At 40.3% G+C, this 16,938-nt stretch overlaps 1 protein-coding gene across 28 annotated transcripts in view; it reads right to left on the bottom strand.

The window, feature by feature from the left end:
- ADGRL3 (adhesion G protein-coupled receptor L3) overlaps positions 1-16,938 on the bottom strand; it is a 490,120-nt gene that overhangs the window by 307,360 nt on the left and 165,822 nt on the right. For 27 of the 28 annotated variants that reach the window (XR_010998235.1, XR_010998234.1, XR_010998236.1 and 24 more), the window contains exon 3: positions 8,086-8,333. Coding sequence is in view for 25 of the 28 variants with exons in the window: in XM_068187649.1 (XP_068043750.1) it covers positions 8,086-8,140 (55 nt within the window). In the remaining 3 variants the exon portion in view is untranslated. The remainder of the gene's footprint in view (positions 1-8,085; positions 8,334-16,938) is intronic. The other variant, XM_068187628.1, reaches the window with a different exon arrangement.

The following is a 16,938-nucleotide window of genomic DNA, read 5'->3' on the forward strand; positions in this document are numbered from 1 at the left end:
TGCTTGCTTAGGACTATTAACTCCAAAAAGATGTACAGAGAGATCATTCACATGTTTAACTGGAAAAGTCAAGCAAGCTTTTTTGCTTTTTTTTTTTTTTTTTGGTTTGGTTTGTTTTCAAGCATTTCTATCTATTGCCAAACCACAGTAATTGCATCACTTACATGGAAAACCACTGTGGTTTTTCATTGGGATGCTAATCTTAATACCCACATCCATCAGAAGTGAAACAGCTCTGGCCCCATCAATATCCTGATGAATTGTAAGTTGCTGAGGAAGTAAGTAAAACTTATTTAGAGAGTAACTGCCTTGAAAGTACCGTCTTTTAATAGCAATACCATATTTGTTTTGTGCTTAGCTATGACAAGAATTACTGAGGAATAGGGCTATCTAACAGTACTTGCTAGCCAGGAACTACTATAAAAGAGACAGACCTGGATCAGCATGGTTGGATAATTTCAACGTCCTCCTGAATTCCAAGAGAAAGCCAGGCAATACCCCAGAGATCCTGTCATTTCAAGCACATGGCTTCTCTTAATTCTTTCAAAACAATTTATTGGGAAGAAGGTTTTAGCCTGGTAACCTTTAAGCCCCCTTAACTGCATGAGGTTTGACTTTTCTCCTCAATTAAAAAAAAGAGAAAATGCTAAAGGTTTGTAGAAAGACAGAGGAAAAGGAAAATTAAGAAGGACTTTTAAGGCATTCATGGCCCTTTTGTTTTTCCTCTCCAGTACCACCCAAGCTGTTTTCGGGTTGGCTTATTTTTTCCCTAGCACATCAGCTTGATCCCTTTCTGATGCTTCTCCAAACTGCTGCCACCAAACCACCTTGCCTATTTGCTCAGCACTTGCTCAAAATAACCAAAGCCCAAATGCACCAGACATTACATTTGTCTGAACTGGGAGAAGATTGGAAGGCTCAAGAGACTGGCTGCAAACTAAGGTTTCCAGATCAAATTAAGACTAGGTCAGAAACAAAGAAACATAATCATCATACTTAGCAAATGCCTGGCAGCTGATACAAAATGAATACTTAAGAGTTAGGTCAGCCTTTTTAGACAGCAGATGTCTGCACCATGACACTTTTTCATTACCTAGGGTTATTAACTACACAAATATGATTTCTCCGGATTTAACAAAACTCCTTATTGCATAAAGCTATTTACACCTCTTTGTGAGAAGCTCAGCATTGCACTTTTCAGTTCTGTTTTTTAAAAACTGATTTTTCTTAAAGAAGTTCACTAATAAAAACATTTTTACAATCACAGTAAAATATAATAGGAATTAAATTATGGTGCAATAATTCACACTTGACTGCACAGAGGCCATTTGGCCTTCATCTTTGTGTCTGAATGTGCTGGGTGGGAATTACTGCACTGTAATTCACATGCTGTCACATCTTATGGCTTGGCTAACACTTGGAAAAAATCAGAGCTCTGAGCTGGTCACTAGAGAACAGAAATCAGTCTTGTCAGGAAATTGTTACAAATGACAGAAGGCATCAGATATTTCAGGTCTGAAAGGTAACACAGCTTACCCCCTCCTGCTGCTGTGAGAGCAAACACATTTTCTGTTGCTGCAGCTCAGAAAGAAACCCACATGCACTGCTGCCATACACCATACATGTTAAAAACCATCAAACATTTAGGATGGGACGAGACTAAATATCATGCAGTTCCAACCTCCCTGCCATGGGCAGGGACACCTCCCACTAGACCAGGGTGATCAAAGTCCCACCCAACCTAGTTTTGAACACTTCCAAGGATGGAATATACAGCTTCTCTGGACAAGCTGTTCCAGAGCCTCACCACTCTCACAGTGGAACTCTGACTTTGTGGAACATCACAACTTTCCTGTGGCCCCTTCTCTTGGGTTTGTTCAGATCCCTCCAGATGGCATTCCATCCTTCAGACATGTCAATGCATCACACAGCTTGGGGTCAACAAAAAACTTGCTGAGGATGCAGCGAGTTGATCCTTTTTTCCATGCCACTGATGAAGACATTAAATAGCTCTAGTCCTAATATGGAACCCTGGGAGGAAAAGGTCTTGTTTCTTCCCTATAGCAGGAAGATTCTTTGAGCAGAAACACTTGCCAAAAACTGAAGAAAAAACCCCATATTGCAAGAAAATCCACTTCAAATCTCCCTCCTTATTTAGTGTGAAATTTAGACATGAAAGAAGTGGGTCCGCACACAGATCTCTCCACTGCGCAATGGCTTAAACAAGAATTAAATAGTGGATAGTCTTAAAAAGGTTGAATTTCAGCCTCTATCAGTTTATAGATTGATCTTTCATCAGATTGGGAACTTAATACTCTCAATTTTAGTGTAATGCTGCTAATGAAAGCGCTGTAGTTTATACAGAGAACAGCCACCCCCTTTTATCAGGAAAAGCCTTCCTCGATCACTTGTTCCACTATGGAAAAGGTGGCACGGCTGCAGGTAATACAAATTGCCAAGAATAGCAAACATTATAAATATTTCAAGGATGATTAATCTTTAAAACACTGAAGTTAGGCAGAAGCCTGGAAGTCAACTTGGCTATTTCACAACTAATAAAACATGTATCTTGTATTTCATTGTGACTGTATAAAGAGTATCATAGTAAAAGGCAATTATCCACCATTCACTAGCTAACATAACACTTGTACAAGTATAAAAAAAACACAGTATGTATTTTAAGCAGTGACAGTATTTTCACCATATTGAAATAGTAGTGAGGCAAATGTTCAGCTCCCATTAAACAGCACTCTGTCACTGAAGACCAGCCTGCTAGCATCATATATTCCCCCAAGATAGATAATGCTGCTTGCTTTAACAGAATCATTGTCACCAGGCAACTACCAGTGCTGTTCAGTAATAAATATTTCCACTGTTCCCACAGAAACTGGCTCGGCATCTGGACCTGCTAATGCCTGGAGAGATCGGCCTGACCTTGGAGTGCCATCTTTTCACAAGGATGCAGCCTCGCCACGGCTGTCTCCCAGAAGCATTGCAGAGATGGAGCAGAAGCTCAGAGGGCAGGAACAGGACAGCAGACAAGGCTCTCTTCCTTGCAGCTGCAATGACTTGAAAGGACTTCAAATTTCATTTCCCACTCTGAGAATGATAAATTAGTTCAGTCCCATCTCAAACTAATTCTCACATGGAGAGACAAAATGGCATCTGTCCCTAAATACAGGGAGGTCACTTCACAGCTATGCCACAAGACTGCATAAATGAATTCTTGGAGGCAACTAGGTTTTTTTTTTGGTTTTTTGTTTTTTTGTTTTTTTTTTTTTTTTTTTTTTTAAGTTTAAGTTTAGAACTGGGCCAGCAGCATCTGTAGTCCTGCCAGTTTGGTGCTGTCAAGTATCAGTATTAGGCCTTAAGCTTCATAACAATACCAGGCTCCAGGACTTGACAGGCTTTGTCTGAACTACAACCTATTTTAGCTTAAACTTAGCTCTAATCTCCAAAGTTATTTGAGAAACTTTACTGCGCATGCAACTTCCCCTGGGATGAGATAACTTTTGTCTAGTCTTTCCTAGCTGCAATGTCAGATTGTCCTGGTTTTGGCTGGGATAGAGTTCATTTTTTCTTAGTAGTTGTTACAGTACTATGTTTTGGATTCAGTATGAAAATACAGAATCACATGGATGTACGAGGCTGGAGGGAAGTTAAGCAAGCATCTGTGGTGCTTAGTTGCTAGCTGGGCTTAAACCACGACACAGATACCTGTTGTTTGTCCTGTAATTTCAGCCAGGTTCTGGTTATATTATTAACTTGTTCTGACTTCAGTTTGGCTTAGTGTTGGCCAAGTGTGTGGTTCTAACCCAAAAATCACATTGTATAGCAAGGAAAATTTTAAGGAATTTAAGCAATCACAGCAATGACTAAACCACCCCATGGATCATCACGAGAGAAGAGTGTGCAACCCATTAATAAATACAGCCTTAAAATATATATAAAAAACCCCAAGCAACTGCAAGACCAGGAGGAACCAAACCCCAGAACTTTGCCCAAGCAGGATTTGGGATGCTGACAGCTCACTCTCATGTCACAAGCACAAGGCAAAAGCTTAGCAGCAGAAGAAACAGGTTTACAGACAGTCACACCTGTTGATTTTACTGCATTTGTAACCAACAGAATCTCAAACAGAAACTGGGTGATTTGGATTATTACTTAATTGGAAAAATAAATGTTTGTCCCTTTTTTGGATTATTAAAAGAAGCAGAGCAACAACAATTAACTCATTCTTTGTTGCCCATCATATAATTAGACACGCAGTACACCCATCATATAATTAGACTTGAAGTAAAGTCCTTAAAAAATAATTTGCAAATAAATAATAATAAACCAATCTGATGGGATGATAAAGATCTTTCCATACAACAGGCCTTCAGCTCTCTTCCAAAGACTAAAATAAGTTGTTTGGAAACGTGCAAAATTTCACCCCACAGTGATCGCTGTGGTATTCTTCCTATCCTGCTCCTAACAGCATGAAGCTCTGAATCCCTTTATTTCTATTATTATTTTTGTCCAGCAGTCTGGAAGCCTTAAATCTCAGCTCTGAGCCACACACGAGCACGACAGCAATGTGACAGAGCAGGTGTACATCTCTCCAGGCTTGCGAACTGAGCTGCTGCCTGTCATGTCCATCTCATTTCAAGTGAACTTTTGACAGCGTTCATTTGTGGGTGAAGAGAAATCTGCTCTGTTTGGAGTCAAGGGGAGGAAGGCTGAGGAAGAGAACAGCTGCTCATTCCAGAAAACGCCTCTTGGAAATCCACCTGCTACAGGGAAAGAGGATCCATTTGCTCAGGTGTACACAGTGGGAAACAAACCAAGGAGCACTTTCCCAGGGTCCAGACCTTCAGATGCTTTGGGGAAAGCTTCCAAAGAGGGGCAAAAACAAGGCAGGGGTGACAAAGTCCTCTCCCCTTAGCAGAGCCCTTGCAAAGGATTAAAAAGGCTCTGCTTTTATTGTTATTGCTGATGGTTTTATTTTATTCCTTGGTGTTATTTCACTCTATCTTGTGTAATTCTCTGATTTTGTATAACAGGTTTAGTTTTAGGCAACAAATGGATTTACAGGCTTTGCTGTAGCTTAGGAGTAGGGATAGCTTTTGGGGGTGCTTCTGCAGTGCTCCAGGTTGTGGCATAAATTGTAAGCTATTTTCCATTCAAGTCAAAGGTAACAGTAAAGAAAGCAGCCACTACACAAATCTATTATTATCTTAAGTATTTCACATGGCTCAGTTTTTTGGTGAGCTATGATTCAAAGCAGTCTGAGCAAAACTAGACAGTGCTGTGCCTGTGCATTTTGGATACAGCAGATTAACATCATCACTGAGGAAATGCAAGGACTCATTACCTTTTCCCCTTTCATGATTTCTACAGCTTATCAACAAAATGACATTATACCAGGGCACTATTCTGGAAGATTACTTTTCATCTTGCAGATCACTGAAGTATACACCCTTTGACTCCGTACCTGTCATCACTGCCCAAGACACACAATCTACTCCAAGAAATGATACAGCTAAACCAAAAAAAAAAAAAAAAAAAAAAAAAAAAACCACCACCAAAAAAAAAAACCCAAACAAAAAACAAAAACAAAAAACCACACCAAAAAACCAAGCCCCCTCAAAAAAACCCCAAAACATCAAAACAACATCACCACCTCTCCAATTTATGAGATGACTGGTCTAAGAAATCTGTCTGTAATGCAGCTACCACTACAGATGAAGAGACTGTGTGTCAGGGAACTCAAAAAGGGAACGACATGTAGCAAGGTCAGTCTGAAAAAGTAGTTCATATCATCTCCAGCAATCCCTACAGTACAGGAGTCATTCCAGATCATGAAAGAGGAACTCAAATGCTTGATTCTTGTTAAGCATAAATTCTGAATGCTTTCTGCATGCAGTGAAAAGGGATTACTAAAAGAGGAAACTTTAAAAAAATAAAAAGCAGGGCTTAACTAGGCTATTTTTATAAGGAAGGTGAGGTTGTGGCATGTGTTTAAACAGCATGCCACAGTGCTGAGATGGAAGCTGCATCCTGGCCACTCAGAGATCAGAACAGGGAAAGCCAAATGAAGTTATTTGGCTCAGACCAAGGCTGTTCTCCCTCCCTTGTTCAAAGATAGGTGTCACACTTCCACTAGCAGCTGATCAGATAATGTGGGTGTTGAGTAGATGTGTGATGGTCAAATTTACCACCACAGCAAACACCCTGTACATTTAGTCTGGGGAGGAGCATAAAGGCTAGAAATACTTCCAGACATAGTTCCTGCACCCCTGGCATTTGCTCATCTGTAGTATAATATGACTGCTAGGATACTTGTGACATTTTCATTTACTGGGACTATCAGGCAGGACTTTCCAGCTACAGTGGCACTGAGAATCTTAAACAAAACTGCCAGAGGCATATTTAAACTAATAATTGCTTTCACTGCTAATAATACTTAATTATAAAGATTTACAAAACATTTAGCATTTAACTTTCCCGGAGAGGATTGGAGATCACCTTTCTGAATAGCTCTTTCATTCCACTCTAATTGGTCAGCCCAGTTTAAACACTCATTCTAATTTTCAAATCAGTGAGGAGGAGTCTTGCTTAAAGAACAACAGTACAGATAGCCTTTGTCCCCAAAGGTGCTATATAAGAGAGGCTGTGCTCTATAGATATGTTCAGCCAATCACTTTTTTTTATTTTTTCATCACCTTCTTTCCTATAAAATTTTCCTCCTGAAAATGTTTTAGCACATACACAAAGGATCAGTCAGTAAAGCTCAAAAAAACCTGATGAATATTTTAAAAGCAGAGGCCCACAGCTTACATACAGGAAGTAATGTCATTTACAGGCATGCTTCCACTGGCCTTTAATTAAAATGAGATCCTTGGTAGAGTTCACCTTCCATTTAAGCATCAGAAAAATTAGGCAGACAGATTTTCCTAAGTTTTGCCTTGAGCATTTAGTACCCACCATTGCTAATAGGAGCTCCTCAACCCTTCACCACCGGTGAAACCTGGCAGCTTACTTCTAGAGCATGCACTTGGGTTTCTCATATCAAAAGAACCTAACAGGCCTCAAAATCTTATTTCAAAGAATTACATGTGTCACATTTCACTTAAGAGTTTCCTGGCTAATAAAAAATATCAGATTTTTCTGCTACAGCTCTGTACTAGATTTGCATGGCCAGGTTTTGGGTAGGGAGGGGCTGGTTACAGGGGTGGCTTCTGGGAGAAGCTGCTTGAAGCTTTCCCTATGTGTGACAGAGCCAATGCCAGCTGGCTCCAGGACAGAGCCATCACTGGCCAAGGCTGAGTCCATGAGGGACTGCGGTAGCGCCTCTGGGATAACATATCCAAGAAAGGGGACAAAGCTGCTGCTTTGTGAGACAAACAGCTCTGGAGACAGGGTCAGTGAAGGAAGAGGGGCAGGAGGTGCTCCACATGCCAGAGCTGAGATTTCTGTGCAGCCCTTGGAGGTGAAGCAGCTGTGCCCCAGCAGCCTTGCTGTGGCTCTGTGGCGAGAGAAGCCCACACTGGAGCAGGTTTGCTGGCAGGATGAGTGACCCCATGGGAGGAACCCATGCTGGAGCAGGGGAAGAATGTTGGGGCTCCTCCCTCTGAGGAGGAAGGAGCAGTAGAAACCAGATGTGATGAGAATTGAACACAACTCCCATTCCCTGTGCCCCTGTACTGCTGCAGGGGAGGAGGTAGAGACAACTGGGACTAAGTTCACTTTATGAAGAAGGGAGGTGGGGGGGGATGGTGTTTTTACAATTTGCCTTTATTTCTCATTACCCTAACTCTGATTTGATTGGTAATAAACCCATTTTTCCCCAAGAAAAAGGAAGAAAAAGTCTGTCTAATGTAGCAGCTAAACTCAGAAAAAGAAGCCTTTATGTGTCAGAGTTCTTTGTTTCAGTAGTTAAGTCGTAATGTAACCTGGGAATCTCAAAGACATGAGGTGCAAGCAGGGAGAGAAACCAACATCCTGTAAAAAAACCCACACAATTAGGAAAAGACATAGAAAAAAATCCTTGCTATTTTCTCTTCCCTTCCCACAGGCACATTTACACCATCTCTCACTCACCATGGGCAAACGGTGTTAAGAGCATTGTGAAGAACAGCAGCTGTGATGACCACATGACTGTGAAGGAGAGCTTGAAAGTATCCCAGCAAACAAGGGTTCAAATAAAAAGGTGAGAGTCCTCCTGCACGTGCTTCCAACACTTCAATGGTTGTTGGCCTTCAATTCACATCCAAAAAGGGGAAAAAAACCCAATTAAAAAAAAAAAAAAAAAAAAAAATATCCCACAGCCAGCATCCAGAGTCCGAGACCTACAAATGAGAAAGGAAAAAAAACTGCAGTTAGTAAAACAGTAAGCTGGGTGCTTTCAATCAAGTCTTGCTGTGTTTCTTTGCTGCCAGCTGTAAAGGCAAATGCGCCTTCCCCACTCTCTGGCCCTTCAGATGCATGCATATTCCCACATAAAATAAGAATTAAAACTTATGCCTGTGCAGAGGTCCAGTTACCAGTTGGTGGATAACCAGTACTCTGCTTCCTCTCTCAAAAGAGGACCCCAGACAGCAGTTTTGAACAAAAAAGCTGAGACTTTTCCCTCCCTTTTGCATTTCTGTCATGCCTCTGATGTGGATGCTAACGGCAAGGTACCAGGCCAGGCAGTGGGATTAGTAACATAGCTTGGGAGTATTTCCACTGATGATATGCCAAAAAGTCTCTCTTTGTTTGAGGTGACCTGTATGGCTTTTAATCACTGCATCTGGACCGGGCTTTGAACCCAAGTAGAGCCTAAAGTCACCCTTATCCTATAACCAGCTACTTTCTAGTCACTGCCAGCTACTCACTGCTAGCCGAGCTCTGCAGTTATTTATTGTGGAATTAAAAATAATGGTCTTGTCCATCCCACGCGCTCACAGGAAAGCGCGGGGAAATCTGAATCCATGCTTGAATAGAAACATTCGCTCATTTAAGCGGCGAACATATTCCAGCTTTCCATCATTTTAATCTCTCCAGAAGGGGCTCGATGGCCACGGTGACTCAAACTTGGCAGGAAAAAAACAACTATACAGAGTTAAACTGTGGCAGCAGTTTGAAACTTAGCTCCCCACTGACTTTGAAATGATGAGGAAATATGAGGAATTGAAAAGTACTTTACATATCTGTTTTGAACTACTTAGACTCTGCAGTCTTCACAGTACTGGTCTAATTAAAAATCTCTCCAAAAATCTCTGATCAACAGAAGTTATTCTTCTCTGAGCACAGAAGCTGTTTTTGCCAACTTTTGTTCTTACCCAAAACCAAGTCTGAGCCAAAAAGCTGTATGAAAAAACTGTGCTGCATGCCATTGTGATGTGGGTATATTTCTGAAAGTCTGGCATGACAAAGTGGCCTTTGTTTTGCTTCCTATCTTTACTGATCAACTAAAAAAAAAACCCATATTGTTCAGAACCAAAGTCTATAAAGAAGCTGCATTTTTTAATAAATATATCTTGTACTGCCAAGATTTTATTTTCGCACTTGACTTTCCTCCCCAGTCTGTCCCCACAATTTGTTCACTCAAATGTAGCATTTAGTTTCCATAGCTCTTTTCTCATGTCTGTATGTGGGGCTACTAAAAAATCCAAGGTCAATCTGCAGTCAAGTGGCTTCTTTATGGACATCCTTGAAATTAAAAACTTTGCTTGAGATGGGACTAATCAAAATGGTCACTGATAATATTACAAGTCTGCTTTTCAAATAGGGAAGAGCCTCATGAATGTTTTAAATTGTACATTCTAAACAGTGATCAAGTTTTCCATTTATATTTTAGTAGGCTACCAGTACACATCAAACTACAGCACTGTCATTATTTATGCATGCTTTTCCTATAAAATCCTCTGTAAAGTTTCAAAAGTGAGAAGCTTTTTGTGCTACAAAATTTGAAAAGGCATATGAAAAAGATGGGTGAAAGCTATCCAAGCACAGGTATACTTCCCTGAAGCAAAAGCTCAGTCAGGCAGTGAAAGAGCGAAGGTTTGTTTTCGATTTTTATTTGTTTAAACTGAATCAGTTCTGAATAATCTAAGCCTGTTAGAAAGAGATAACATTATGGTGCAGTAAAAGGGTTTTGGGTATATCTGAAGAAGCTACAAACTAATTAGGCTCTCTATCCCAGGGAAGGGATAATTGTCAGCAAAATACTTACACAGAGCCCTTTAATTTTTTTTTTTATCTGTCTATACATTCTTGCATGATAGGATTCTAGGATGTTTTTCCTATCATCTCACCGGCTGAGGCTGAATGAGCAAAGCATTCACACACCCTCTGCAAAGTCCAAACACTAATTTTTGAGAACTAATGTCTTGGAACCACCAGAGCCACAAATAAACATTTTATCCTCCTGGAAAGTACATTATTGAGTCACAAAGCTCCTGTGCCAAAGAGACAACAGGACTAGTTCGCCATTATGCACCATTTACTCTAGCTGTAAATCTGACCAAATATTCTCTGCCCTACCATCCTTCCTGCCAGAGGAGAACATTCCAGAGCTGTGGCCTGTCAGGTGGTGTCTGCACACCCTGGCTGGCACAACCCTGCCCTTAAGCTTGCTTCTGCAAAGCCTTCAACTCAAGCTCACACACAACTATTACCAAATACACAATGTGTCTGGAGACATGCCAGCTGTGTTTAACAACACAGGGCACCACTAGATTAACCAAGTACGTTGGAATGCTGCAAAATTCTGGGTGGGTTTGTATTTCACGTAATCAAATAATCACAGTGTGTTTGAGAACTGGGTATCTGTAGGGAAACAGCTACATAGGAAATGAGTGGAACAAGCCTTTTTCTTAATGGTCACTCAACTCCCACAAGCAGCAGAAAGAGGCCTGCAAAACAAAATTGACTTCATTGTTGGATTACCTCCAGGTAAAGTACAGCCAAGGAGAGAAACTAGAGAAAACAGCTCACTATCTGTGAGCTGTAAAGCAGAATGTTACCTTTATTGATGCAAGAAAGAGATATGCTCTCCCAGTGAAAAATTTAAGGACTTGACTTGAGGGGTTTGGACTTTGACCACAAAGATGATGCTGCCTGCATTGATTTAAGAGAAAGTTCTTCTGCTTACTGACCTTTATGCCCAAAGGGCTGCCCCTGATGCCTTCACAGTCTGATCTGCTGCATCACCCAAACCAGAACTGCATGCTGGCAGTTCCCAAAAATCCAGCTCAAAGTGCTACTGACAGAATAGGAGAAAGCTAAATAAAGGAAACTAAGGTCTCGTAGTGAAGAGATGAGCAGTGAAGTATTCATCAAGGCGTTGTTCATAAAAGAGCATTATAGATACACTGACAATCTCAACATCTACCCAAGTCTGTTCTTCAGCAGTTGATGTCAAGCAGCACATGGAGCATTTTCTGAGCTCATCTGTCGACAGTCTACAGGGAGGGTGAAAAAGAAAAGGAAACCCGTTCATGTGGTGAGTGAACAGATAGGCTGAATTCAAAGCAGAATTCAGAGCAGTGCAAGTCAAACCTGTCAGAACTCTATTTAATTACTGCCTTCTTCCAAACACAACCATTTGCACCTGCACAAAGCTGCTCCCTATCCGTCTCACATGGCAAAAGCTGCTTCAGGTATCCAGCATTTTCTAGACAGGGGAGAGGAGAGTGTGTCTTACAAAGGGGCCCATTAGCAAAAGCCAGATAGGAATGCTGGGGTTTTCTTATCCAGTTTTACTTGCAGCAATTTCCTCCCCACCCCTGAAAACGTGCATAGCAAAACTAGCTTAAACAAATGAAGGATTGTTTTATATTTCTTGATAGAAAAGATTCCAGCACTTACTCTCCTCTTTTGGCAAAAGTAACCTACTAAGTAGGAAATAAGTGTGATGTTTCAAACAAATACTGTTTAAATTCACTATTTACGAGGGGAAAATTTTGGAAGTAATTAAACTCCTTGAAGCTGATTGTCCAAGTTGAAACCATGGGTGTAATTCCCCATTCTCAGCATCTGCTACTTGAGATTATTTCAGGCAACATATTCAGAATTTTGTTAAGAGAGGGATAATAACCCAGCAAGAAGAAAATAAAACATGCAATATCTGCAAAATTAAATTAACTGCAATTTAAAGTTAGAAAATTTATTTAAGTAAAAGAATGAGCTATATTTCCACTCTCATTATAAATGGCTAAAGGAAAGAATTTCTTCAATACATTTGGCCATAAGTTGTTTGCAAAACACTTTGTTTTGTTTATTTTTTGCAATATTGCTAAAAAGGAAAGGTTCTGCTCCTCCAATCTCTTTCCACCTTTATCCTAATTCAATTCATTTTCCCTGTCAGGTACTCAGAATGTGGTTCCCTGGTCACTTTGTGGAGGCAGCAACACAACCTGCCATGTAAAAGGTCACACAGACATTACCAACTGTACAACACAGGGCGAGCAGGGCAGGAGCAAGCTGCCCTCCTGGCATTTCCACATGCACTTTCATTCATAGCCACTCACTGAAGTTGCAGCTACATGGTCATTGATTGACAAATTTTTCTAAGTGAATTTTTAAGAAGTCAGGAACACGTTTCTGAGACAAAATGAATTGCCTGTAAACTTTTATCTCTGTCTGCATTCAGCCCAGGAGAGTGCTCATCTTATACCACAAACACTTATGAAGTCAGAGTTCTCACCAAGTTCAGAAAAAAACACTCTTGTTTCTCAAAATAATGAGAGTTGTCCATGGCTTTTAGCTCTTCATTTCAAGTTTTAAGTTTGCCAGATGTGAGGAAGCACTGTGAGAGAGCCAGGGAGCCTTCTTAGGGTGACAGGACACACCAGCTTGTGGCTTCAAACCGCTCACATCTACATGTTCTCTTCCTGTACTGCAGACCCTGCTTCTGCTCTCACACCTCTACTGAGATTGTGGACCCTGAAGGAAATGACTCAACCCTCTCACCCAGTATGTGCAAAATGACACAGTATTTCTAAGTCACTTCTTCCAAAAAAGATTTAAAACGAGCACTTGCACCTCTATTGCACTTAACTGCCATTCCTGTACATTAGCATTCATTTCATCCATACTGTTTGAGAACCCAAGACCATTCTGCTTGTTATTTCCTCCCTTATACTTGATGTAGCACTCTGTAAAGTAATCCTAAAAACCTTAAAAACATGCAACAACGACAACAAGGTCTAATAAGTTTGTGTTTATCCTGGATTCTCGGGTATCACAGTAATGCTTCTCACACTTCCCTGAGGAGAGCAGCCAGGGCAGCAAGGAGCCGCTCTCGGCTCAAACCAGGCTCATCAACCACCTGTTTAGGCTATAATTCAAAGTGACAAAGAGCTCTTTAGATGTTCTGCGGGATTTGCTGCAAAATAACTCTCAAGTGTTAACTGAGTTAATTCATTTCAGATTAATCAAGCCTTTGATGAAAGCATACCCAAATACAGACCAGCTGAATATAGTAGCTCTTGGGGTTTTTTTCCTGTGTAGGTGAAATGAAGGCTTTTGTGCTGTTCCAGAGGTCAAAAGGGGAACTTGAGCTGTCAGCTGCCTTTTGGTTTTCCCATTCAATCCAGAATCAAAGCAATTTCAGCAGAAAATTATAATTATACTAACAGTGAAGCCATTCACACATCTTGTGACTATACATGGAAGGATGAGGGGAAGTAACAGAGAGAAAAAAGTTAAGAGTCTTGAAAATATGGTCTAGAAGCTTAGAAAGAATGTACTGAATTGTACATCTGAATATCACAGCTACTGAATGTTCCAGACTTTCTTTAAGTGCCTGCTGGTTATCCTTGGCAATATAATTCATCACAGATTTAAGAGGAAAGTACACCATTCACAAGGTCCCTGCGTGTGTGCAAATATATGATAACACATGCAAAATTTCAAAAGGTGCAGAGTATCATGTGAGGATGTGGTAAAATATGCAAATGTTTGTATTGCATTACCGCCCCAGATCTGGGCTTTCTGAAAACTGATTACAAAAAACTTGGTACTCTCGCTGCTTAAGCACCACCTGCTAAAGCAGATCACAGCTGGCAAGAAGCATGTCAGTCCCTCCACTCCAAATCCATCGGGGCAAAAATAACCCTGCAAGTATTGGGAAAAACTAGATTGCTCTTCACACAAGCTGCACAGCACCATAAACTTCTGACCACCTGGAACAGTCCTGTGTCATCACCGTATACAGAAATCATTGCAACAATCTTCTGAAAGATTTTGGGGATGTGTTCAGATCTTTCTCAAAAATTTATTATACCTACATAATACACCCATCTTCCTCATATGTTATAGTTGATAGCACATCTTTATAGAGGGAAAATAATGCATAAGCAAGCACTCTTCACAGTATTGCCAACAGTTATGATTTCATTGCAAAACTCAATATGTGGCAGATCCTTGCAATAATAAAAATTTCAGCTTTCTTTTCAAGTAAATTTCTCCTTGCAGAGAGAAGCTTAAAAATAGGACCCAAATACAGCTCAGAGGTTCAGTAAACCAGTGGTAAATAAACATAATTCAACATATTTGATTTGAAATTCACATAATTTTTAATGAAATCTTGCGGGTTTTTTTTGTTGTTTTTTTTTTTTTCCCTGTGAATGTTACAGGATTTTGAAAGTCTGGGACTGACAATACTCTCACAATGCTTATTTGCATTCCACAGAGCCTTCGGCAATTCTTCTGTGACAAATAAAACATGTGTGGTGCATGCACTGAAAACGTAGACAAACTTATCACCAGGGTCAGCATAATTTTAATTTCCCTTTGCTACCATAAATTCAGCTTATGTTTTGAGGCATCACCTCTCCCACACATCCTGGCCCCATTTCTTCAAGAGCCTTACCATGACTGTAATTGTGATGGCACAGATCCTGCACTGGGTCTTGCTTTACCGTGAGGAAGTGACAGCCTCCAGAGAAAATTAGCCAATGGAAATGACAGAAAATTCCATCAGAGTTCAAAGAGGGGAAGCACAGTCTGATATTGGGACCAGAGGAGGACTACTCCTAAATGCCTCTGGATGCAGCCTTTAAAATATTTTTCAATATTCATTTATCCTCCCTATCTCTCCCTTCCTGCTATCTCTTTCATACCACCTCAAATTTTCTTCCTTTCCTCTTCCTGGAAGGAAAGGACCTCTTTAACTTGCATTGCTCCAGACTGATGAGCAGCTGCAGATATACATAGAAAGTTTAGTGACATTTACCTTGACTACAAGGAAGGGATTTCTTGCTGAGGTGTGCAGGGGAATGCAGGGAGAAGCCATTTCTCTTTTGCCTGAATCCATCAGGAGGCAGCCCAGAGCTCATACTAGTGGCCTCCTTCCCTCTGTCCATCAGCCAGGAACAGCTGTTTGCTCCCCCAAAAGCAGCATTATGTTAGAGAAGTTTCTTACTTACAAAGATGACAGTGGACCATTTTTTGTGAGCCCTGCAATTCAGAAAAGGAGGAAAGGGCTGACTTGTGCCCACCCTGGGGCACTCTCTTTCACAGCCCAGTTGGCACCACAGTTCTTTGGCTATGAAAGTTAAAGAGCACAGTTAAAGACATCGACAGCTATGGAGAATTGAGCAATGCTCAGCTGAAGCACAAAGCCTTGCCCCCCACCTTTGATGGCTTGTTTCATGGGACCTGACAGATAGCAACACCTGAACCAAAAATACCAGGATTATGACTTCATTTCTCATAAGAAGTAGTACTTTTGACAGTGCTGGGATTCCTCAGCTCCAGTCACTACTTGCAAATATGACTATATGCAGGAATAAAACAGGGAAAAGGTACCACTTGATTAAGGAATTGCAATGAAAACAGCCAGGAAACTAATCTATTTCCTATGTGCAAAATGTGTACCCAGAACATTTTTTATCCTGCTCTTGCTTAGTACTCTCTTCTCAAATGGATGGCAGCAGATATGACTTGTTTTACTCTAAGAAAGTGTAAATTTCCTTCATTTTTTGTGCTGATTAGGAAGTTAACAGGCAGTATAAGGAGGGATAATATCTTTTCCCATTGAAAATGTACTGGTGTTGAAAGACAAGACACCACCAGTAACAACAAGAAACCACCTTACACACAACTCTATGCATACATGCGCAGTATCAAGTGGAACAAAAATTGCTAGTAAATCAGATTAATGGCAAAAGCCAGGTGAATAACACATTTTTAAAGGAGAGTTATCTAGGAAAAAGATAAGTTTAATTGTCTTTCAGATCTGTTATGATATAATAAATGTCTATTAATGTTTAGCAGCAAATTGGCTTTTAATGATCATTGCTATTTTTAGCTGGTGGGTGACACGTAGTTTAAATATAAACCAGATTTATGCTTTGCACACCAGGATGACTTTCTCAGATGACTCTCCTTGATTTAACCTCTTCACACCCCACAAGACATTTAATATAATTTTATTTCTAATAGACTGTGAGCCAATAGGATTGTATTTGCTACTACTGATGTTTTCAATGAGAAATAAAATCAATGAGGTTTATGCTGAAGATAAGTGTAAGTGATTAGTTAAGTGTTAGTGGCTTGGAAAATATCAGGAGGCCTACATTATTCAAGCAAATAATGCAAATTAAAAAAGACTCTGGATTGAAGTAAAATCTATTAAAAAACTCCTGACCTTGCTGTATTGGAAAAAATCTTAGCTAGAATTTGTTCTTTTGGGACTACCTCAAAAATGAGCATTAGTAGGTGAGAAATTTTGTCACATTTTTCAACACAAAGCAGTCAACCTTAAACATTCATACCTACAAGGAAAAAAAAATCAAAAAAAGAAAAAATTATTCTACACCTAGAGACAAAGAGCAGCCCAGTAGGTTGCTAGGAGAAAAATAAACAGAACTTGATGTCGTATAAAAAGAGCGGGCAAGCAAAGCAAAGCCCTGCATACACTGCCTAGGAAAGCAAGACGGGAACACAGAAGCAGCATTCTGG

This window comes from Anomalospiza imberbis, chromosome 4, assembly GCF_031753505.1.
Source record: "Anomalospiza imberbis isolate Cuckoo-Finch-1a 21T00152 chromosome 4, ASM3175350v1, whole genome shotgun sequence".
Taxonomy (NCBI): Eukaryota; Metazoa; Chordata; class Aves; order Passeriformes; family Viduidae; genus Anomalospiza; species Anomalospiza imberbis.